This window comes from Silurus meridionalis, chromosome 3 (assembly GCF_014805685.1).
Source record: "Silurus meridionalis isolate SWU-2019-XX chromosome 3, ASM1480568v1, whole genome shotgun sequence".
Classification (NCBI taxonomy): Eukaryota; Metazoa; Chordata; class Actinopteri; order Siluriformes; family Siluridae; genus Silurus; species Silurus meridionalis.
In genome coordinates this window covers 14,215,261-14,239,924 of record NC_060886.1, presented here as the reverse complement: position 1 = coordinate 14,239,924, position 24,664 = coordinate 14,215,261, and the positions used below count along the sequence as shown (strand labels likewise).

The 24,664-nt window shown below is 36.9% G+C and overlaps 2 protein-coding genes across 5 annotated transcripts; one reads left to right on the top strand and one right to left on the bottom strand.

Moving 5' to 3' along the window:
• Positions 1-261: 261 nt before the first annotated feature.
• LOC124380755 lies at positions 262-9,430 on the top strand. Of its 4 annotated transcripts, XM_046842026.1 has the most exons (6): positions 262-545; positions 718-822; positions 1,163-1,307; positions 1,413-1,701; positions 6,292-6,945; positions 9,084-9,430. In XM_046842026.1, the coding sequence occupies exons 3-6, from the start codon at positions 1,189-1,191 to the stop codon at positions 9,261-9,263; spliced, it is 1,242 nt and encodes a 413-aa protein (XP_046697982.1). In that variant the 5' UTR covers positions 262-545; positions 718-822; positions 1,163-1,188; the 3' UTR covers positions 9,264-9,430. The 4 variants fall into 4 exon arrangements, with proteins under 4 accessions (XP_046697982.1, XP_046697973.1, XP_046697963.1 ...); XM_046842017.1 differs by lacking the exon at positions 718-822 and having other exon boundaries at positions 263-545; XM_046842007.1 differs by lacking the exons at positions 262-545; positions 718-822; positions 1,163-1,307; positions 1,413-1,701 and adding exons at positions 4,894-5,122; positions 5,295-5,399; positions 5,738-5,879 and having other exon boundaries at positions 5,985-6,945.
• A 10,435-nt stretch (positions 9,431-19,865) lies between these two features.
• On the bottom strand, positions 19,866-24,286 carry LOC124383310 (sterile alpha motif domain-containing protein 9-like). The gene has a single exon (XM_046845853.1). The coding sequence runs from the start codon at positions 24,262-24,264 to the stop codon at positions 23,080-23,082; it is 1,185 nt and encodes a 394-aa protein (XP_046701809.1). The 5' UTR covers positions 24,265-24,286; the 3' UTR covers positions 19,866-23,079.
• Between the last annotated feature and the right edge of the window lie 378 nt (positions 24,287-24,664).

Below are 24,664 nucleotides of genomic sequence, written 5' to 3'. Positions count from 1 at the left end.
AGTAGAGGATAACAAAATAATCCAAATGCTAAATTTATTGTATGACGTTTCGGGTATAGGTCTAGACCAGTGGTGTCAAACTCAAATTCACAGTGGGCCAAAATTAAAAACTGGGACGAAATCGCTGGCCAAACTCAATATTTATTGAAAAATTGACTGCAATTGTGCATGTTTTCTGTCTCTCCAGATATGTAATGTTGAACCTTTTCATATAGAAACAAACTTTAGTTTTGCATAAACATTAAATCTGGAACAACCAAAGTTTAATATTATAAACACATGAGAAATTATGTTTTTGATTTGGCCCGCGGGCCTGTGTTTGACACCCCTGCGGTAGAATAAAACAGGGCAGCCATGTGGAGAGAAATACGTGAAGCAGAAGCGCAGTGAGAAACTTTCACGGACCAACATACGATGGGTTGTTTTTTTATCATGGCACCGCTTTATTCCAAACCAGCGACTGCTCTCAACGCTCTTATCAGCATTTTAACTCGAAACCTTCACTGGAGCGCGCACCAGGCAACTGGCTGATGTGTTCATCAGAGGTAAGACTCACTCCGCTCCGGTGATCAGTTTCTCTTTAATTCAGATCAGTAGAAAATACATATCGGTTTATAATGAATATAAAATGGCTTAGAAAACTGTCAGCAGTTGAGCGGTTGCCTAGGTTACCCTACAACTTTGACTACCACGTGACTGACGAATGCTCTCTTAAAGATTCTAACGTACGCGTCATAAAGACCTTCGACGTCATAAGCGTTCATGGGTTTCTTGTGGTGATGTGACGGACTGGCCGTCATTTCAGAGTTTGTTTTGTTGCCGGTAAGTCGCTAAAAGATTAAGTGCTGCATTAATGCTATTATCTGTAGTATTTTCTTTAAAGTTGTCGGTCAGCATTTTCTTTTCCTTTTTTTATAGTAACTTCTTATACTTTTCAAGTATTTTTTTAGCCTATTTAAAAGCTATTAGAAAACTATCAGTAGATGAGTGATTTTCTGGGTTCCCCTACAACTAATACCAAGTAGGACCAAGTGCTGCATTAATGCTATAATATGTAGTGTCGTCGTATAAAAGACCTTTTTTCTTGAATGATGTAGGTCTGTATTTTTTTTATTCCTGTACCAGAACTCATAGTAATTTCCCACTGTATGTTTTCTTACAGAGTAAAATATATTCAAATTGACTGCAATGGCATCCTTTTTAAGAAGACTGTGTTCCCTATTCTGCTGCTTGAAGCCACAAGAGGAAGCTGAAAGCATGAGAGCTGAGAGCCATGAATTTCGGTCATTCGAAAGAAGGGGTGAAAAGTATGTAAATTCTGTGTTGAAAAACCTTTTTTTGTCTGTGTGAAGTCCTCAGAAAATCACTGTACGAGTGTAACTAAACATAAACATGTTCTTCTTGTTTACCAGAAAAGAAGTATTCACGTTTCAAAGGAAGCAAAGGATGGCCAGCCTGCCTGATCAGCATCATGACAAGGCCGTGATCAGTGAACACAAAATAGCTTATATTAATTTGTGTCCAAAAATCCTTATTAAGGAAATGATTAATTCTGATCAGCTCGTTGTGGCAGAAGTTCTGCCCTCGGACTTGCCTGAATGTCAGCCTGAGGAGCAGAATAAAGGTGGTGATGGTAGTTTGACAGAATATAGTGAGAAGGAGGTCATAGCATGTGATGATGATGTGGACGATGGGGAAGAGGAATCTGAATTGGACAAGAAAGAAGATTTCTCAGATGCAGAGTTTTCAGTAATTCCCTTGGAAAACAACGAGTCCTTGTACAGCAGTGATTCTGACAATCCACATCACTACTTCTGCTCTACTGAACCCAAAGTAATGGCTTCAGAACTTGTCTACTGCATAAATGATGAGGATGCTGTTCCTACTTATCCTCAAGAGAAAGCTGTAATGGATTCAGATGGTGATCACTGTGAGGATGAGAATGAGGACCCTGTTCCTTATTGTCCTCAAGAGAAAGAGGAAACCAAGTGGAGTAAAGAATGTTCTGACTCATCTGACAATGAAGATACAGAAATGTCTGAAGAAGGCAGAGAGTTATGGGAGTCCTTAAACAACACTGATCCTGAAGATCAGTTCCAGTTCTACTCTTCTAAACTCAGATTAATGACTTCAGACTTCAGTGATCAAAGTGAGGATAAGGATGCTGTTCCTTTTTGTTCTCAAAAGAAAGAGGACACTGGATTCTGGATTCAGAGGATTCTGATTGGTCTGACAAAGAATATGCAGAAAATCCCAGAGAAAGCATAGAATTATGGAATCCCTATATGTATATAATTTGTTTTCAAGGACAGCTGGAATAACCCTATAATCTGGTGAAGCCTGGTGATGGCAAATAAATAAACAAATATAAATATATATGTATGTATAAATTTATTCAAAAAAATAAAATAAAATAATATATATATATATATATATATATATATATATATATATATATATATATATATATATATTATTAGTATTTTTTATTTATTTATTTATTTTTTTATGTCATCTTAGTCTTTTCTCTGCTTGTATTCTATATGGTGCCCTGGATACATTCAGTTTTTGTATTAATACATTGATATAATGTGAGGTTCAGTTACCAGCGTGACACTAAAACAGGTAGTAGTAACGGCTACTTTTTACTTAAGTACATGTCAGAGCACAAACGTCTTTACTTTAACTTCAGTAAAAAAGTGTAGTCAGTACTTCAACTTTTACTGGAGTCTTTTAAAACATGAGTATCTGTACTTCTACTTAAGTAAACGATGTGTATACTTTTGCCACCTCTGCCTCACAGACATAATAAATATATGAACAGAAAGTTAGAAACGTCTACCTTTAAATAATCCATTTACTATTCTCCTATTATGTAATCCATATAGATGGTGGTGCAAATTATCACCTCATTAACCGGCCGTGTGGAAACATAGCAAAAGTTCAGTTTGGTGTCCTGATGATTTACGTAATTTAAAACACCATAATTACATTAACAAAAATATTTTGTCTTCATGCTCTATGTTAAGTTTGATTTCACTAATAATAATCATACATTTGCATAAAGCATCAATATTTCTGCATTTCCATGTTGATTAGAGTATTAAAAAGCATTATTATTTTTTTTTTTACTTTAACTTGAGTAAAAAAGTACAGCCAGTACTTGAATTTTAACTTTAATTTTAAAACATTAGTATCAGTACTTCTACTTAAGTGAAGAATGTGTGGATTTTGCCACCTCTACATGCTTCCAAATGCAAGTTGAAATGCTGGAGCTTCTGTCTACTGGATTTTGGGCCGATAAGCAAAATCTCTGTCTAATCAGAATTTGATAATAGAAAGTTGTGTCCAATCTTTTAATTCTTTAACACACTCAGTTAACCGAGCCAATTGAAATGTTTCATCTGGTTTTGATGAGATATATAGCTGGTTATCATCAGCATAACAGTGGAAGCTAATCCCATGCCTTCTAATAATAGGTCCCAAGTGAAGCATGTATATTGTGAAAAGCAGGGGTCCTAGAACGGAACCTTGTGGCACCCCATAATTTACTTGCATTAACCTGGATAGTTCTCCATTTAAGTCTACAAAGTGATAACGATCAGACAGGTAGTTTTTAAACCAGCTTAATGCCTGTCCCTAAATGCCAATGTAATTCTGTAAGCGATTCAGGAGGTCTTGATCCATAGTGTCGAACGCAGCACTAAGATTTAGCAATACTAACAGAGAGATGTAGCCTTGGTCTGAAGCTAAAAACAGGTCATTTGTGATTTAAACTAGAGAGGTTTCTGTGCTATGATGGGTCCTAAAACTCTTCAAAGATATTGTTTTCTTCTAAGAAGCAAAATAACTGCGCAGACACCATCTTTTCTAAATGGAAGATTTGAAATGGGTTCTGTAATTTGATATTCATTTGGATCCAAATTAGGTTTCTTAATGAGGGGATAAATAACTGCCAATTTCAGGGGTTTAGGGACATGGCCTAAAGATAGTGAGGAGTTAATAATAATGAGAAAAAGTCTCACCAGCTGTATGAAACAATTCTTTAGTTTAGTTTATTCGAAATGGTTAAGTTGATCAGTCACACCATGAAGTTTGGGAAAGAGAAGTGGAAGCCAGGCTAAAAGAAGAGGGGACAATCTGTGAGCAACAGATTGGTTTCATGCCGAAGAAAGAACACCACAGACGCATTATTTGCTTTGAGAATGTTGATGGAAAAGTATAGAGAAGGTCAGAAGGAGTTGAATTGCGTATTTGTAGATTTAGAGAAAGTGTACGACAGGGTGCTGAGAATGGAGTTGTGGTATTGTATTAAGAGGTCAGGTGTGTCAGATAAGTATGAGTATGTCACAGCAGTGAAGTGTGCAGTAGGAACGACAGACTGGTTCAAGGTGGAGGTTGGACTGCATCAAGGATCGGCTCTAAGCCCTTTCCTGTTCACAGTGGTGATGGACAGTTTGACGGACGAGGTCAGACAGGAGTCTCCGTGGACTATGATGTTTGCAGATGATATTGTGATTTGTGGTGAGAGTAGGGAGCAGGTTGAGAAGAGCCTGGAGAGGTGGAGGTACACGCTGGAGAGAAGGGGAATTAATGTGATTATTCTTAGGGACATTTCTCTGTGCTCTCTTCATTGCCTATACAGTATAAAATAGTTACGTTATCTGATGTTATTTTCATATGTGACATGAAACCTGAATTTTTTTTTTCCCTTTTTATTTTGGATGAAGTTTTGAATGTCACTTTCCATGGTAGGTAATGACGCAAATCGGCACAAATCAAACAATGTTTTATTAAATATTTATTAGTTCTGTGCAGTACTTTTAGGTGTTAAGGCTTGTTTTCTGCCCCTTTGGCCCCGCCCCTTCCGTCATACGCATCGCTGTCTATAAAGGTGGTCGGTTGAGGCGGTAGAATAAAACAGGGCAGCCATGTGGAGAGAAATACGTGAAGCAGAAGCGCAGCGAGAAACTTTCACGGACCAACATACGATGGATTGTTTTTTTATCATGGCACCGCTTTATTCCAAACCAGCGACTGCTCTCAACGCTCTTATCAGCATTTTAACTCGAAACCTTCACTGGAGCGCGCACCAGGCAACTGGCTGATGTGTTCATCAGAGGTAAGACTCACTCCGCTCCGGTGATCAGTTTCTCTTTAATTCAGATCAGTAGAAAATACATATCGGTTTATAATGAATATAAAATGGCTTAGAAAACTGTCAGCAGTTGAGCGGTTGCCTAGGTTACCCTACAACTTTGACTACCACGTGACTGACGAATGCTCTCTTAAAGATTCTAACGTACGCGTCATAAAGACCTTCGACGTCATAAGCGTTCATGGGTTTCTTGTGGTGATGTGACGGACTGGCCGTCATTTCAGAGTTTGTTTTGTTGCCGGTAAGTCGCTAAAACATTAAGTGCTGCATTAATGCTATTATCTGTAGTATTTTCTTTAAAGTTGTCGGTCAGCATTTTCTTTTCCTTTTTTTATAGTAACTTCTTATACTTTTCAAGTATTTTTTTAGCCTATTTAAAAGCTGTTAGAAAACTATCAGTAGATGAGTGATTTTCTGGGTTCCCCTACAACTAATACCAAGTAGGACCAAGTGCTGCATTAATGCTATAATATGTAGTGTCGTCGTATAAAAGACCTTTTTTCTTGAATGATGTAGGTCTGTATTTTCTATTCCTGTACCAGAACTCATAGTAATTTCACACCGTATGTTTTCTTACAGAGTAAAATATATTCAAATTGACTGCAATGGCATCCTTTTTAAGAAGACTGTGTTCCCTATTCTGCTGCATGAAGCCACAAGAGGAAGCTGAAAGCATGACTGAGAGCCATGAAATTCGGTCATTCAAAAGAAGGGGTGAAAAGTATGTAAATTCTGTGTTGAAAAACCTTTTTTTGTCTGTGTGAAGTCCTCAGAAAATCACTGTACGAGTGTAACTAAACATAAACATGTTCTTCTTGTTTACCAGAAAAGAAGTATTCACGTTTCAAAGGAAGCAAAGGATGGCCAGCCTGCCTGATCAGCATCATGACAAGGCCGTGATCAGTGAACACAAAATAGCTTATATTAATTTGTGTCCAAAAATCCTTATTAATGAAATGATTAATTCTGATCAGCTCTTTGTGGCAAAAGTTCTGCCCTCGGACTTGCCTGAATGTCAGCCTGAGGAGCAGGATAAAGGTGGTGATGGTAGTGAAACAGAATATAGTGAGAAGGAGGTCATAGCATCTTTGGACAATAGCTACTGTGATGATGATGTGGACGATGGGGAAGAGGAATCTGAATTGGACAAGAAAGAAGATTTTTCAGATGCAGAGTTTTTAGCGATTCCCTCGGAGAACAACGAGTCCTTGTACAGCAGTGATTCTGACAATCCACATCACTACTTCTGCTCTACTGAACCCAAAGTAATGGCTTCAGAACTTGACTACTGCATAAATGATGAGGATGCTGTTCCTTCTCATCCTCAAGAGAAAGCTGTAATGGATTCAGATGGTGATCACTGTGAGGATGAGAATGAGAACCCTGTTCCTCATTGTCCTCAAGAGAAAGAGGAAACCAAGTGGAGTAAAGAATGTTCTGACTCATCTGACAATGAAGATACAGAAATGCCTGAAGAAGGCAGAGAGTTATGGGAGTCCTTAAACAATACTGATCCTGAAGATCAGTTCCAGTTCTACTCTTCTAAACTCAGATTAATGACTTCAGACTTCAGTGATCAATGTGAGGATGAGGATGCTGTTCCTTTTTGTTTTCAAAAGAAAGAGGACACTGATTCTGATTGGTCTGATGTAGAATATGCAGGAAATCCCAGAGAAAGCATAGAATTCTGGAATTCCTTACACAACAAAGTTCCCGATAATCCAGTGTTCGTCTGTCTTAATGAAACTAAAACAAAGGCATCAAGCACAAAGAAAACAGGGAAAAAGGTAGATATGTATATGTATGGCTAATCCATTTAATCCATTTTGGAATAAGGCTGTAACATAAAGTGGAAAAAAAAGGGAAGTGAATTGAATACTTTTATATATATATATATATATATATATATATATATATATATATATATATATATATATATATATATATATATATATAATTTCACATCCCTAATAAATCATGGGTTATTCTCTCTTATAGGAAAAGATACAGATTTATTGATGTTCAATATGATATCTAATCATTATAAAATGTAATAATTTATGTTCAACAAAAGGTTATTAAATATATTTGCAGCAGAAGAAGGGATGTTTAACTTCAAGTTAGTTGCTCTTGACTACACAGTAATGTCACAATTTCAGTTGTGAAAATGTTGCATTCAGTTATTTGAGTTATTCCGTATAATTAACACATGTAATTTATATGTCGACCAAAAAAAATGCTTTTAAAGCTACAAAGAAATATGTAGAAACTTTTCAAGATGTAGGTGTATGTTCCCAAATATTATATATATATATATATATATATATATATATATATATATATATATATATATATATATATATATATATATATATATATATATATATATATATAAAACACCGTATTTTTTCGTACTATAAGCCGCTACACTACCAAGTTTTGAACCCCGCGTCTTAAACAACAACAAGTGGCTAATTTATGGATTTTTCCTGGGTTTTTCCCGGTTTCACAAACTTCAAGCCAAAAAACTGAGCGACATAACATTAGACCAATGAAATTTCCGAACGGAAACAAAAAAACGCACCTCACCTGTGAAACTTCCACCGGTGGCGCACGACGATGACAAAAGATAAACTCCCCAGAGAAATACAGTGGTACCTTGACCTACGAGTTTAATTCGTTCCGTGTACGAGCTCGTATCTCAATTTGCTCGCACATCAAATCAGTTTTCCATATTAAAAATACTTAAAATGGCATTAATCCGTTCCAACCCTCAAAATGACACCCCGTTTTTGTTTGATGTAATTAAATTGGAATATACATTTCTAAATAACAAATTTTGTATAAAAACATAATAGAAAGAGTATGTAAAGATATAATAAGGTTTTATTCAGTGTATTTTTCTTGGAGATGAGACGACTTGAGCTAACGAAAACGCCGGTGGGGTGGGTGTGGGTGTGTGTGTGTGGAGGGGGGTAGAGGCGATAAGCGGAGGCGGAGGGAAAACTCGTTTTTTACTATCACTCCTGTACACTACGTATCCCTAAACTTTTACATTTTTACTTTTTCTTCTTTGCTTATCTAAATTTTCATCACAATCTTCGCTTTATGGCTTCGCTTCACCATTTAGCAGCGGCGTCTCGAGCTCGTACCTCAATTTTTTGCTCGCATAACAAAGCAAAAAAATCGACTGAGTGACCACTCGTACCTCGAAAAACTCGTACATTAATGCACTCGTACGGCAAGGTACCACTGTAGTTGTAAAAGGAAGGAGGAAGACTGAACAATGACTTACTTGGTCGGCTACTGTTTAGATACAAGCTGTTGTAGTGCGCTGAGTCTGGGTGAAGGGAGAGTGCACTAACTCCAGTTTTCCAACAGAAATCATATAAGCACAGACAGGTTTCCAAAACTCGTGCTTTTTTATTTTTCTTGGCAACAGCGTTATGGGTTAGTCAAAGAAACTTAGAAATGAGCATCAGAAAATAATAAAGACATAATCCTCAGTCTCACACGCACACATGCAGTAATACCGGAAGAATCCAGTGACATGCTGTATTCCCAAAATACCGCTATGCTCCTAATAGAAGCGAGTTTGTCGTATGTAAAGAAAAAGGTCTCTTAGACCATTTTGATAAAATTCTTACTCTGTGAATAAATTCCTATGACCTCTGACATAATTTATAAAGAACATAAGGATAACATTAGACATATTACAAATATACAAAATTACAACAAGGCAAGAAATGCAAAATAAAATCACATGTACAGTGTAAACGTGGAAGGCATGCATGTACAAAAGATAAAAATGTACTTTATTTCCAACTCTTTTTCAACAAACTAGAGATTTCTAAATATTCTTCTGTATTCTCTTGTTACAACATGTTGACATGTTTGTTTTTCACTCTGTGATTGTCCTTTCCAGGTGTGTTTCAGTAAGGAGGTGACTGTCCATATACTCGAGGAATGGCCCATCGAAAGTCAGGAAGCACAAGATGAGTCTTGCTGGATGGAGATGGCAATTGATAGACAACGTTTTAAAAGGAGAGTGGAGCTAACTGAAAAGATCATCAGCCCGTATCTTAAAACTGTTTACTGTTACTGACTGCACTATAATAACTTTTTTCCCTCTGTTATTGTGACCAATTTTGCACTGATCCACAATTTTATATTTTATTACATGTATACAACATTCCTGAATATACATTATGTGGTGCTTTTGTTATGGGGTGGTGCTAAAAACAGTTTCTAATAAACATTATATCACTTTCATTTGCTTTACTGATTGATGATTTTATCTGACACAAAATTGGTTTCTTTAAGGATCCAGCAAAGCAGCTCTGTACTACTGGGATTTGAACAAACAACATAAAGTGGATGCAGTATATAAGTGCAGTATGACTGCAGAGCTAAATTTTGCCCACTACTTGGATCAGGATCAGGATTTATCTGTCTGCCCTCCTTGAAAGAAAATGCACATTTATCAGTAAAAATTCTCAAACTAGTCCTCTGGGCCTCATCCACATTTTTGTTTAATCTCTGTATTATGTGTTGTAGATGAAAAAGTAGTAAAAAGTATACTAAAGGCATTTTACATTTTGAAAGAAATAAGAATAGATACACAGTATATAAGTGTATGTGTTTAATGAAAAAACAGATATGGTTTGTACAGATACAGTGAGGATGTGATGTAGTGCAGTAAGAGAGCCTTAAGAGAACAGGGTTAAGAACAAATACTAATGAGAGTTACTCAGAAAAGATGATTGTTAATTTAATTTGGTTTTGTCATTTTGTCTAAAAAACATGATTTAATCTCTATAATTTGTAATACTGACCAAATATGTATCTATCCACAAACTTCTATATTGCAAGGTTTTTGCTCATGGCACCACAATTGCACGCTCGGTGCCATGAACAAAAACCTATATAGGATAGGAAGTTTGCGGAATATAGAAGTTTGTGGATATATACATATTTGGTAAGTTTTTGGATATATACACCTGGTTTCTTTTTTCTATCTTTATTGTGAGTAATGTGCTTTCACCAGTTTTATACATTCATTTCACGTTATGGAACCAGGAGATACTAAGCAACTCATAAAATATCTCAACATTTGAGACCATCATAGATCCAACACCAGCTTCCCCATGCCAGAACCTTTAAACACTTAAAGAGGTCCAATGTCCAAACTCTACATGAAGTTGAATCCAAATGGTGCTGGTACATCTCTAGATGTTTCGGGATGCTTGAGCTCTCGGCGTCTACTTCTTAAAAGGTCCATAATCTTCATGAGGTTGGACACGACTGGAGCTGGCACAACCTCAGGATGCTAAGAGATGGGTAGAGAAAGAGAAGCAGTGGAGAGGAATGAGTGTAGCTGCTGTTCATGATATTACCAAGCACAAGTTGATAATGTGCATTTAATCAGATGTACTGGAGCACAAGGTTATGATATGATATGTGTTATGTGTAGGTCTTGCTAAAAAGATAGGTTTTTAATCTGTGCTTAAACTGGGAGAGTGTGTCAGAGTCCCGAACACTGTCAGGAAGACTGTTCCAAAGTTCAGGAGCTAAATGTAAAAATGCTCCACCGCCTTTAGTGGACTTTGCTATTCTAGGAACTACTAGAAGTCCAGAGTTTTGAGACCTCAAGGCGCATGATGGATTTTAGTGTGTTAGAAGACTGGATAGATAAATAGATGTATACAGTACATGGGAGCTAAACCATTTAGGACCGTGTAGGTAAGTAGCAATAGTTTGTAGTCGATTCTAAACTTAACTGGTAGCCATAATAATAAGATTCGGTTTATATAGTTATATTTACTCGACCTTGTGAGAACTCTGGCTGCTGCATTCTGGACTAACTGTAGCTTGTTTATTATGATGCAGGACAACCACCACACATTTTGTGGAATTTTTTTCTTTATAATGTGAAAACGAACTTAAATTACAAAGTCTTTTTATTCGTAAAGATTGGAATCTGTAAAGGGTCTACTTTTATTTGTATACACTCATAACAACAACAAAACACTGTGCTTTTGTAAAATAAAGAAAACAAGGCTCTCTGCCTTCTCTGTCATCTCTTTTCCCAAACATAAATAAAACAACCTGAATCTCAGTAAATACTTGCCTCACAGCAGAGGTGGAAAGTAACGAAGTACAAATACTTGGTTATTGTACTTCAGTAGATTTTTCTGGTATCAGTACTTTACTCCACTATTTATTTTTCGGACAACTTTTTACTTTCACTCATTACATTTTGACACAAATATCTGTACTTTCTACTTCTTACATTTTCAAACCAGCCTCGTTACTTTTAGTATTATTTCTTCTCATTGAGCGCTGTTTCCAGCCCATCATTCTATCATTGCACGGCCTTTTCACCATATCACTGGTGTATTATTTCCTGGCTATCAGACGTAGACGTAGGCTAGTGGAGCTAACAATGAGCAAGGCAAGGTTTTGGTTAATGTAAATTCAGAGGGAGTCACTGATGTGAAAATAAATAAAAACAAAGACATTCCTTAACACCCATGGCCATATATAAGGGCGATGTTCGAAATTATCGGTGTAAAAAACTACTGGCTTTCAAGAATTCGCCGTCAAATTTGAGACAGCACATACAGGTAACCTAACGTTTTATTGTTATATCTACGTTTTTTTCCTACAATTTTGTTTGTCTTTTATATAAGGGATGCTGCCACATGTTGCTATTTTTTTTTTTTTATAAAAATGTTCTTAATGTTCTGTAGTATGTAGCTGTCATTTGAAATTTGAGGTTTAGGTTAGGTTAGGTCAACTTTATTATCCCCGAGGGGCAATTTGTTTCACAGCCAGCAGAATCCATACAATCCCAAACACACACAACGAACAGTACAGAGAGAGAGAAAAAAAAAGGAAAAAAAAACAAACAAAAATGTATATATATATATATATATATATATATATATATATATATATATATATATATATATATATATATATATAATCTAAGTATTTAAAAACCTAATAGCAACTGGTACAAAAGATTTTTTAAATCTATTTGTCCTGCAAAGCGGTAAAAAATATCTACGTGAAGAAGGTAACAACATAAAAAGATTCTGCAAGGGATGGCTGGAATCTCTTAACATTAACTCGGCCTTCCTCAGAGTCCTTGCTTTATACACACTGTTTAAATCTATCAGGGTGGTGCCGACAATCTTACCACACACTTTAACAATACCCTGAAGTCTATTTCTATTTTTCAGATTAAGTGATCCATACCAACACACAAATGTAAAAGTAATAACTGACTCAATAAAACAAGAATAAAACATTTTCATAAAAGTGCTATCCGCGTTAAAACCACAGAGTTTCCGTAAAAAATACATACGCTGGTGGGCTTTTTTACAAACAGCATCCGCATGAGCCCCATGTGGAGGCTGTTTGTAAAAAAGCCCACCAGCGTATGTTTAGTCAGATAGTTTCAGGTGAAGTATAAATTATAAAGTTCCTGTTTGAACTCCAATAAAATGCACAGGATAACGCACCTTAAACCATTCATAAAACATAATAACTTTGAGTTGTTTTCAAGGACAGCTGGAATAACCCTACAATCTGGGAAATGGCCTGGTGATGGCAAATAAATAAATATATATATATATATATATATATATATATATATATATATATATATATATATATATATATATATATATATATATATATATATATATATATATATATATATATATATATATATATATATATATATATATATATATATATATATATATATATATATATATATATATATATATATTCATTTTTAAGTCATCTTAGTCTGTTTTCTGCTTGTATTCTATATGGTGCCCTGGATACATTCAGTTTTTGTATTAATACATTAATATAATGTGAGGTTCAGTTACCAGCATGACACTGAAACAGGTAGTAGTAATGGCTACTTTTTACTTAAATCCCAAACTTCTTTACTTTAACTTCAGTAAAAAAGTGTAGTCAGTACTTCAACTTTTACTGGAGTCTTTTAAAACATGAGTATCTGTACTTCTACTTAAGTAAACGATGTGTATACTTTTGCCACCTCTGCCTCACAGACATAATAAATATATGAATAGAAAGCGCGAAATAAAGCTACCTTTAAATAATCTATTTAATATTCTCCTATTATGTAATCCATATAGATGGTGGTGCAAATTATCACCTCATTAACCGGCCGTGTGGAAACATAGCAAAAGTTCAGTTTGGTGTCCTGATGATTTACGTAATTTAAAACACCATAATTACATTAACAAAAATATTTTGTCTTCATGCTCTATGTTAAGTTTGATTTCACTAATAATAATCATACATTTGCATAAAGCATCAATATTTCTGCATTTCCATGTTGATTAGAGTATTAAAAGCATTCTTTTTTTTTTTTTTTTACTTTAACTTGAGTAAAAAAGTACAGCCAGTACTTGAACTTTAACTTTAATTTTAAAACATTAGCATCTGTACTTCTACTTAACTGAAGAATGTGTGGATTTTTGCCTCTGCATGCTTCCAAATGCAAGTTGAAATGCTGGAGCTTCTGTCTACTGGATTTTGGGCCGATAAGCAAAATCTCTGTCTTATCAGAATTTAATAATAGAAAGCTATGTGTCCAATATTTAAATTTTTTAACACACTTAGTTAACCGAGCCAATTAAAATGTTTCGTCTGGTTTTGATGAGATATATAGCTGGTTATCATCAGCATAACAGTGGAAGCTAATCCCATGCCTTCTAATAATAGGTCCCAAGTGAAGCATGTATATTGTGAAAAGCAGGGGTCCTAGAACTGAACCTTGTGGCACCCCATAATTTACTTGCAATAACCTGGATAGTTCTCCATTGAAGTCTACAGAGTGGTAACAACCAGACAGGTAGGATTGAAACCTGCTTAATGCCTGTCCCTGAATGCCAATGTAATTCTCTAAGCGATCCAGGAGATGGTCATGATCCATAGTGTCAAACGCAGCACTAAGATCTAGCAAAACTAACAGAGAGATGTAGCCTTGGTCTGAAGCTACAAACAGGTCATTTGTGATTTTAACTAGAGAGGTTTCTGTGTTATGATGGGGTTTAAAACTCTTCAAAATTATTATTTTCTTCCAAGAAGCAAAATAACTGGGCAGACACCATTTTTTCTAAATAGAGGATTTGAAATAGGTTCTGTAATTTGATAGTTCATTTGGATCCAAATTAGGTTTCTTAATGAGGGGATTAATAACTGCCAACTTGAGAGGTTTAGGGACATGGCCTAAAGATAGTGAGGAGTTAATAATAATGAGAAAAGGCTCACTAGCTGTATGTAACAATTCTTTAGTTTAGTTTAGTTGAAATATGATTTAACAGACATGTTGTTGATTTGGCTTTGATGATAACATTGTACAGCTCTTCTTGTCCTATACTTGTAAAGCATTGTAAGTGTGGAGTTTTAGGTGAGATTGGATCAGGGGATGCTGTCAGAGGTCCTGTCACGGATAGACCAGGCGTCAGAAACCGGGAGTAAAACCGAATGTTTTTGTTTATCTTACAGATACAAACACAAGAGAGTTTAAGATGTGACTGGAGCAAAATGGCACACTTAACATAGGGCTTCCAGTGAAGTATAGCCAGGAGCATGGACGCACAGGGAACAGAGCAGTAGGTAGTCCGGCGTGATCTATGGCAGTAACCTGTAGATCAGCCAATGAGTGAAGGGCAATAGAAACCTTATAAAGGGGACGGGTAAATGTAGGACAGGTGTAGGTGATTAGTAGGAGAGAGAGGCTGAATGAGAGTATTGAGTGACAGAGAGAGGCATGGCTGGTGGTTCTCTGACAGATTGGACCTCCTTAATTGTGTTTTTAATACTTACATTATTTTCAGTGAAGAAATGTATAAAGTCCTGTTTTTCTTGTTTTCTATAAGTTTGCTCAGGTGCTCAGCTCTAGAAGCTTTAAGCGCCTGTCTGTAGCTGAGCACACTGTCTTTACATGCAATTGTAAAAATCTCCAATTACGTTTTTCTCTATTTTCTTTCTAGATTACGGACTGCTCTCTTAAGGGCATGAGTATGACTATTATACCATGGTGCAGGTGGTTTTTCTATAAACCTTTTTAATCAGATGGGGGCAACGGTGACCAATGTGCTAGTGAGGATAGTGTCTATGTTGTTAGCCTTTTCGTCAAGATCATTAGCATTTAGGGCTTTAGGGAGAAATTGAGATACATCAGGCAGGTTATTCGTGAATCTGTTCTTAGTGGTCGGAACAAAAGTCCTACCAAATCGATAACATGGTAAGACGCAGCTAATTTGCTCTACCGGTAGTGTGTACAATATGAGGTAATGGTCTGTGATGTCATCACTCTGAGATAAAACATCTATATCAGTGACATGGCATATTATTAAGTCTAGTGTGTGATTAAAGCGATGTGTCAATCAAGTGATGTTTTGTTTTAACCCCAAGAGAGTAAGTAATCGTGGTAAATTGACAAATCTAGGTTTAGTGGTTAGGGTTAGGGCATATTCCCTGGGCATCATTTACATCATCTACGTGAATATTAAAATCTCCTACAAGCAGCACTTTATCAAAATTGATCAAGAGATCTGAAAGAAAACAAGCACACAAATACACAAGCACTGGATCTTGTGTATTTATCATGTATTTATTGTGTATTTCACCAGTGGCGAAGAGTCTACCTAGGAATGAAAGATTGGCGACTGGGGCAAACTTTAATGGGCAGGTTCTGAGAGATTCTAGAGTGAGTTTGATGGAGTGGTAGAAGGTTTACCTAGGAAAGAAATATTAGTGATTGGGGCAGACTTTTAATGGGATTGTTGGTGAAGGGAAAAGAGGTGATGAAGCGGCGATGGTTAGGTATGGCTTTAAGCAGAGGAATGTGGAAGGGCAGATGGTGGCAGATTGTGCTAAAAGGATGGAAATTGCAGTGGTGAATACTTATTTTAAGAAAAAGGAGGAGCATAGGGTGACATAGAAGAGTGGAGGAAGGTGCACACAGGTGGACTATGTTCTATGTAGAAGATTGGAGACTAAGGTGTTGGGAGGGGACAGTTTAGCTAGACCGCATCGGATGGTGGTCTGTAGAATGGCTTTGGATGTAAAAAAGAAGTAGCAGAGAGTGAGGACTGAAAAAAGAATAAGATCGTGGAAACTGAAGGAGGAAGACTGTAGTGTGAAGTTTAGGGAAGAGGTCAGACAGGGGCTCGGTGGTGGTGAAGAGGTGCTGGATGATCGGGCAACTACTGCAGAAGTGATAAGGGAGACAGCTGGAAAGGTACTTGGTGTGACATCTGGAAATAGAAAGGAAGACAGAGACATGCTGGTGGAGGAAGGAACTTCAGGAGAGCATAAGGAGAAAGAGATTGGCAAAACAGGATTGTGCTGAGTGGTGGGGAGAGTGTGTTGAGAAGGTGGAGGGAGTATTTTAAGCAGCTGGTGAATGAGAAAAACTAGAGAGAGAGAAGGTTGGATGATGTGCAGATGGTGAAGCAGGAAGTGGATAGGATTAGTAAGGAGGAAGTGAGAGCAACGATTAAGAGGAGGAAGAGTGGAAAGTCGGTTGGACCAGATGACATACCGGTAGAAGCATAGAAATGTTTAGGAGAGATGGCAGTGGAGTTTTTAACAAGATTGTTTAACAAGATTTTGGAAGGTAAAAGAATGCCTGAGAAATGGAGTAGGAGTGTGCTAAATATGCTTGGCTCCCCCACATCTGTGAGCAACAGATTGGTTTCATGCCGAAGTAAGAGCACCACAGACGCATTATTTGCTTTGAGAATGTTGATAGAAAAGTATAGAGAAGGTCAGAAGGAGTTGCATTGCGTGTTTGTAGATTTAGAGAAAGCATACGACAGAGTGCCGAGAAAGAAGTTGTGGTATTGTATACGGAAGTCAGGTGTGTCAGAGAAGTATGAGTATGTCACAGCAGTAAAGTGTGTAGTAGGAACAACAGACTGGTTCAAGGTGGAGGTTGGACTGCATCAAGGATCGGCTCTGAGCCCTTTCCTGTTCGCAGTGGTGATGGACAGTTTGACGGACGAGGTCAGACAAAAGTCTCTGTGGACTCAACCGCACCACTCCACTGCCCTCCCTCTCATTCACACACATGTACTCTGTCTTACTCCTACTGACTTTCATTCCCCTTCTCTCCAGCACATACCTTCACCCCTCCAGGCTCTTCTCAACCTGCTCACTACTCTCACCACAAATCACAATATCATCCACAAACATTATAGTCCATGGAGACTATCTCTAGAGCCGGAAACACACAAAGCTTACTGTTGCTCACAGATGGTCACCTCTTCTCTCAGCCTAGCTTCAACTACTCTTTCCCATAATTTCATGGTGTGATTGATCAACTTTATTCCCCATTAGTTACTGCAGGTCTGCACATCTCCCTTATTCTTAAAAATTCTAAAGTCATCACTCTTCTCCTCCTTTTCTTCACCTTTAAAACCATCCTACAGACCACCATCCGATGCTGTCTAGCTACACTGTCCCCTGCAAATACCTGACAGTCTCCAATCTCTTTCAGGTTGCATCTCTTACATAGAATATAATCCACCTGTGTGCACCTTCCTCCACTCTTATATGTCACCCTATGATCCTCCTTCTTCTTAAAATACGTATTTACCACTGCCATTTCCATCCTTTTAGCAAAATCTACCACCATCTGCCCTTCCACATTCCTCTCCTTAAGACCATGCCTACCCATAACCTCCTCATCACCTCTGTTCACTTCACCTGCATGCCCATTAAAGTCTGCCCAATCACCAGTCGTTCTTTGCTAGGTACACTCTCCACCACTTCATCTAACTTACTCCAGAATTTTTCTTTCTTCTCCATCTCACAGCCCATTAGTGGAGCATAGACTCTGGTGACATTTATCATCAATCCTTCAACTTTCAGCTTCACATTCATCACTCTATCAGAAACTCTCTTCATCTCTACCACACGCTTACTAAACTCTTCCTCCAGAATCACCTCTACACCATTTCTCTTTCCATCCACACCATGAAAGAACAGTTTAAAGCCACCTCCAATGATCCTGGCCTTACTCCCTTGCCACTCCTGAACACACAACATGTCTACCTTTCTCCTCTCCATCATATCAGCTAACTCTCTCCCTTTACCAGTCAAAGTACCAACATTTAAATACCAACCCGAACCTCCACTGTCTGGATGCCCTTCCTAATGCAACCCTCCCCATTTATCCTAGCTTGGGACTGGCATTAAGAGTGCACTGGCTTTTGCAACCCTAATGGCTTGGTTCAACAGTGTAGACTGATCCGTGTTTAACATCTCCGGTGTGGGATATATATATATATATATATATATATATATATATATATATATATATATATATATATATATATATATATATAGAGAGAGAGAGAGAGAGAGAGAGAGAGAGAGAGAGAGAGAGAGAGAGAGAGAGATAGAATGTAGGTTGAAAGCTCCATAGAGCTAGTGCTTAGTGGTGTTTTTTAGCCGTGATGCACCGCTTAATATAAAAATCGTTATGTACCATTTCATCCTGTTGTTTTAAAGAATAAAGTTGAAATCACTTTTCCAAATAATCTGCAGTAATGTGGTAAATGCTAAAATGTGGGCTTTTAATAATGTTAGCGTTCTGACACTTGGAATTTTAAGATGCAGAATAGTAAATATCTGTTTGTATTAAATAAACAAACATTTGTGCATGGCAGCTTCACATTTAAATGATTTTGTCTTTAATCAGATAAAAATATAGCTATTAAATATACTATTTGTGTAATATTAATTAAGTTAGCGGTTTGTATTTTTAGACAGAATTTTGTGGGGGGAAAAAATGAAAAAAAAAAAATCTGGCACAGCAGCAATACATTCAAAGACAAGTAGATGTAGAACAATTATTATCTGTTCAATGGTTCTAATTTATAAAAAGATGTGCTGTCCATTTTTATGTAACCCCACATTTGTTGCGGCACATGACATTTCCCATGGGCCCTCCTGACTGGTTCTTGGTCACCCATGTGCCACCCCATCAAAAAAATCCCAGAATCACCCTGCATTTGACCCTCGGCTGGAATACTGAATGTCAGAGTCTAGATCAGGGGTCATCAACCTTTTAGAAATGAGAGCTACTTCTTGGGTACCGATTCATGTGAAGGGCTACCAGTTTGATACACACAAGTCAAAATAACACACAAGTTCTGAAAAAAAAAGATTTGCTCAATTTACCTTTAATTATATGTCATTATTAATAATTAATGATATTCATCTATATTTTAACATTGTCATTTTCAAATTCACACCAATGCAAGTGTGATTTAAAAAGAATAGCAACAAAAAAAGATTTTTTTGTAGTTTAAAAAATGTAGAGTTTTAAATATTGAAAATCCTAGATTTAGAATTAGATCGAGAACTAGATATGCTCTCAACAATTTCATAACTTTCACACAGTGTAAAGAATATTTGATATAAGGGTTTTTTGATTTGGTATTCACGTCAACGTTCTGTGAGTGGAAGTCATGAAGCACAAACAGGTCCTATATCCCCCTATAGTGGTGAAATAAAGGGAAGTCAAATAACTTATTGATTTTGTTATGTAGTTGGAAATTGCATTGAGCTATGCATGTTTTTAAAAGAACATATGAAAGATGGAATGATAAAACACTTGAGAATCTCAGAGCAATAAATAACATACATTTTTGGTTTTATTCAATCCTTAACACAACAGATATAACACAATGTATATATGAGAGGAGATATGAAGACCATACTACCCCATTTAACAAATGATCAAAATACAAAATACATCCATATGAAAGGTGTAAAAAAAAATAAAAATGTAAGACATAACAGTACAGGATAACAAAATAATCCTAAAGCTAAATTTATTGTATGACATGTTTCAGTTATAGGTCTAGACATTAATCACATCTTAATCACATTTTAATAACATATTAACATCAAATGCAAAAATAGTCTGAATAAACTGGCTTCACTGGCTTAACTGCCCTAATCTGTCCTGTATTTAGCCAGATACACCCTCTTTAACCTATCTAGATACAATATATTATATATGCCTGTAAAACTTAACCTTATAATGATGATGTTATGATTTGATGACTTTGGGTTCATCTGGTGTTTTATAACCTGTTTTCTCACTGACATGAATTACACAGTCTGAGTGTAGAGCCTATGACTCAGGCTTAATGCCAACTGCAACTGGGCCATCCATGGAAAATCCAACAAAAAATGAAACGTTGTCACCCAGATTTCCACACAACTGACATTTGAACAATGGTAAAACTGCAACCTGCATATGTGGATTTGATGTGTTTGCCATAATGCAATGATTAGAAATCCTTCCAGTGACTCTGTGGAGCATATTTTGGATTTTCTTGTTCTCCCATATCTTTTCATTTTGCAATTTTCCAAGCTGCTGTGAGCTCACACATGTATCAATATCATTCTGAGTGATCATTCGACAATAACCTGCACTTTTCCCCAGGTAAAAATGAACAGCTGCTCTCTTTCCATTGCATACTGGTATCATTTCATTTGAAAAAGAGCTTCTCATTTGTGACACATAACTTGGCGAACTGTTTTTGACATTGGACTCCGGCCATAGCATCATCACTGCAACAAAATGCAGTGCTAAGCTGTTACTGAGTGGGACAGGGTGTTCAAGTATTTTGCAGAGAAGTTTAAGAAGTTTCTCATGGGGCCAGAGAATCTGAGATTCCGGGTTTAATTTTACTTAGAACAATATTTGCATAGATGAAGTTAATGGCATCTTTTAATCCCCCTTCATTTTGTAGTTTGGTATACTGAGTGACAATATGTTCAATAGTTTGGGCTTTGCTTCTTGGTGATTCATTTCCTTCTGTGGCAAGAAATTTAAGCAGTCCAATGTAGGAATCAGCATTGTTCTTTTCTAGCCATTGTCGTGTTTTTTCAATCTTGTCCATGTAGGTCAATGCCCTGTTTTTAGTCAATTCCGTTGAATCTAAATTGCAAAAGAGGCTAACATACTTCTGAAAGCACTTGAAGGTTTCTTGTATCCAGAAATCTCTGTTATCTGTTTGGAAGAAGAATGAGCTCAAGTTGACAAAGAAATTGTCCAGAAAATCTAAGTGCTTCTTTATGTTGTCTCTGAGGTTATACAGAAGGTCGGAAAAATCCTGCAGAAAATGGTAATAGGATGCATTCTTTCGCTTATTTGCATCATTGATTGCCATTTCTTGTATTTTTAATTTACCTGAGAGAACCTGTCTGAGATCATGATTATTGGATGAAAACAATGGAATCCTTTCCAGTATCTTTATCACTATAACAGCGACTTGAAGCGCCCCAAGGCGACCAGCAGTATTATAGGGGCCAAAGTCTTTTTTTTGTTTTATATCGAAGTAGAACTTCTTTTCTAGCAATTTCTTGGGTTTCTCTGAAAGCCGATGTTGCATCCACAGCCATTTTGAGATATTCATTTAATCTGTCTGGTTTAATTGCATCTTTATTGTCATTACTGATAGCCTTTTTCAGTTCATGCTTAATTACTTGTGCAGAGGTATCGCAAATGTAGGAATAATCCCTTTGAAGATCTCTTGCCTTTTTTGCCCAAGCCTTTGCCTCTTGAAAGTCTTCTTTCCTCAGATAGTGGTACCTGGAAAGGAGCTGGAATATTACTGCATCTTTTTCAAAGCGTTTGGCTGCATTAAGCAAAATATTTTGCTCGCAACCTGGAGTCTCCTTTGCAATGGCTTGAATAAGTGGTGAAAATTTAAAATCTGCTTGGACACTGTCAGCAGGGTAATGTCTTTTCACCAAAATATTGCGAATGTCCTGCATGAGTTTTTCCTTTCCTTGAATGCAACTGTAAAACACATCTGTTGTCAGTAGGATGTCAGTGATCTTTGCTTGGTATGTTTCAAAAGTAGTTGTAATTTCCTTTAAACATTGTTCTGCCATGCTTCAGTGAATTACTCTAATAGCCTGAAATTCCACAGCAAATGTTGATGTGCATTGTGTTACAAGTGTGGAAAACTTCCCAAACCCATCTTCAACCCTACATGAAGTTGAATCTGGCCTTGTTGACAGACCAAGAAATTCTTCACATATAGAGACTGATATATTTGCACTCTTACAGTAACAATTCATGAGTACAAGTATTGCAATGAGTTGAGCATCTCTCTTTGTAAAGTCAAAGCCCCTCAGTGTATTTTTTACAACACCCTGTATGTACTCTGGAGAAAAGTCTTTCTTCAGGATCATGAAACCATAGAATGTTTCAGTATTTGTGTAAATCCTTTCAATTTCCTCTAGCTTTTTTTCAAATAACATTTGTTCCTTCTCAGAGAGCTTGTTACCAATGAATACTGTGTCATCTGTTGCTTCAGTCTGCTGCTATGAGTCAGCCCTCATACAGTTGAGAATGATGACCTGTGGAGACTTGTCAAAAACTTTTCTGACATTTCTTTTGAATGTGCAGCTGGAGATCATTCACAGCTTAAATGTCTTCAAAGTCATCTATCAGGAGCAGCACTGAAAGTCGTGTTTGCTGCTCCATTGTCTCAAATGTCAACAAGTTAACTACCTGTTGTGCTATATCTTCATCACCAACTTCTTTGTTTTTTTAGTATTGCACAACGGAATTTCTCTTTTAATGTCCACAAAACATGCATGGCCAGAGTTGTTCCTCCACAACCAGTATGATGCAATACATTGAAGCGAACACAAGCTTGTCTGAGGGAGCCCACATCAGGAATGATGGTATTAATGATGTAGTCAAACTTATCTCGTTTGATAAACGGCATTGATCCTGGTTGCTCTGAAAAGTATAAGTTCCACCAGCACACCTTTCCTCCCTTGTAAAAAGCTTCTTCAAGTTCAAGTTTGTCTTCATTGCCTCCTTAACATTGGTTTACACATAAAATGTCTAATGCATCCATGTCGCCCTCCACTTTCTTTGGTAATAAAACCTTACCACCAGCAGCAGGCAAAAATCTGCTTGATTTGCGATTTTCTGACCACAGACTGAGGACAGTACCATTAATCTCAGCAAAACTGAGCTCATAAATGCTTCTTCTAGGTATGTCTTTTCCATATCGTTTATCGATAAGATCTTTCCAGTTAGCGTATACTCTTTTATTTTCACAAATGCAAAGGATTTGCTCTGTACCTTGCAGCTCCTGCAAAAACATACTGAAGGTCTCAAGGAGAGGATCACGCATGTCAGTGACCTCACTCAATAAAATAAATATGATGAGAAATTTTTTGTGAGGCAACACATCCCTTCGGCAAAGGAATGACCCAACATCACGAATGCCAGAACCTTTCTCTGTTAGCCAGGTTTCCACACCAGAGAATGGTTCATCTTTTACTCCTCCATTACAGAACACCCAACTTGTGGCTCTGGTCAGCTTCAGCTTACTTGCAATATCCTGAACTGGCTCTGTGATTTTATACTGCATAGGCAAATGAACATTTGTGGTTCTCTCATCAAATCGTTTATGCAAGCCAGATTCAGCAGATTCTGGATCAAAGTCCAAAACACCTGTTAGGTTCATGTCCAGAAGAAATCCTAGGTATTCTAGTTGAACAGGATGGGCTTTATTAACAACTAGTACATATCGCTCAAAGTGAGATTTATCCAAAGATTGTGAGCCTCCTGTGAGCATCTCACAGAGCTTAGAACCCTGCACACTCAATTTAACATTACTGAGGTGCTTTTCTCCAGCATCATGCCTCAACTTTGAAAGATGTGCCATATTAGCAACATACTCATTGTATTCCTTTGGGGATTTTGTAGAGGAAGATTTAGGATTTCTGCTACTGCTGTTGTCTCGAATGTAAAACATTTTACCACTATCCTTCTTATCAGTTGTAGTTTTAGATGTTTTTGCTTTTCTTGAGTCTACATAGTAGATGTAAAAGAAGCTGTCTTTACAAACTAAGAAGGATGGTTCAACATCTACTTCGATTACATATTTTCCTGAAAATATCATGTTTGTCCCAAGAACCTCAACAAACCTTGGTGGTTTAATGCATTTTTTTGCCGTATCAGTGTGTTTATGTTCAAACTGCCCCTTAATCATGTATGCTAGTTTATTACCAAATGGTTCTTTGTCTTCAACACTAGAACCCAAAATTTGTCCATGACCATATTCTGGTAAATCACCAACTCCAAAATGAATTGTACCATTAGTACGACTGTTCATGCAAGCGGCAGCAAATCGAAAAACCTCATCTGTGAACTTTTTCAGCTTTTCCTCTGGTGTCACGTTTTGGAAATTAATAAATGCTTTGTACTCATGACATGGTTCTATGAAGTTTAGATTCCCTGTTTCTATTACATCAAGTACATTGTTTTCCATGTATCTGTAGGCAGCATGGAACTGATTAAAAGGATAGGGTTTACATGAATTACCAAACTGGCTTCCTGAGCGGTTTGACTGGTGAGCCTTCAATTTATCTCTCTCATCAATAATCAGAATT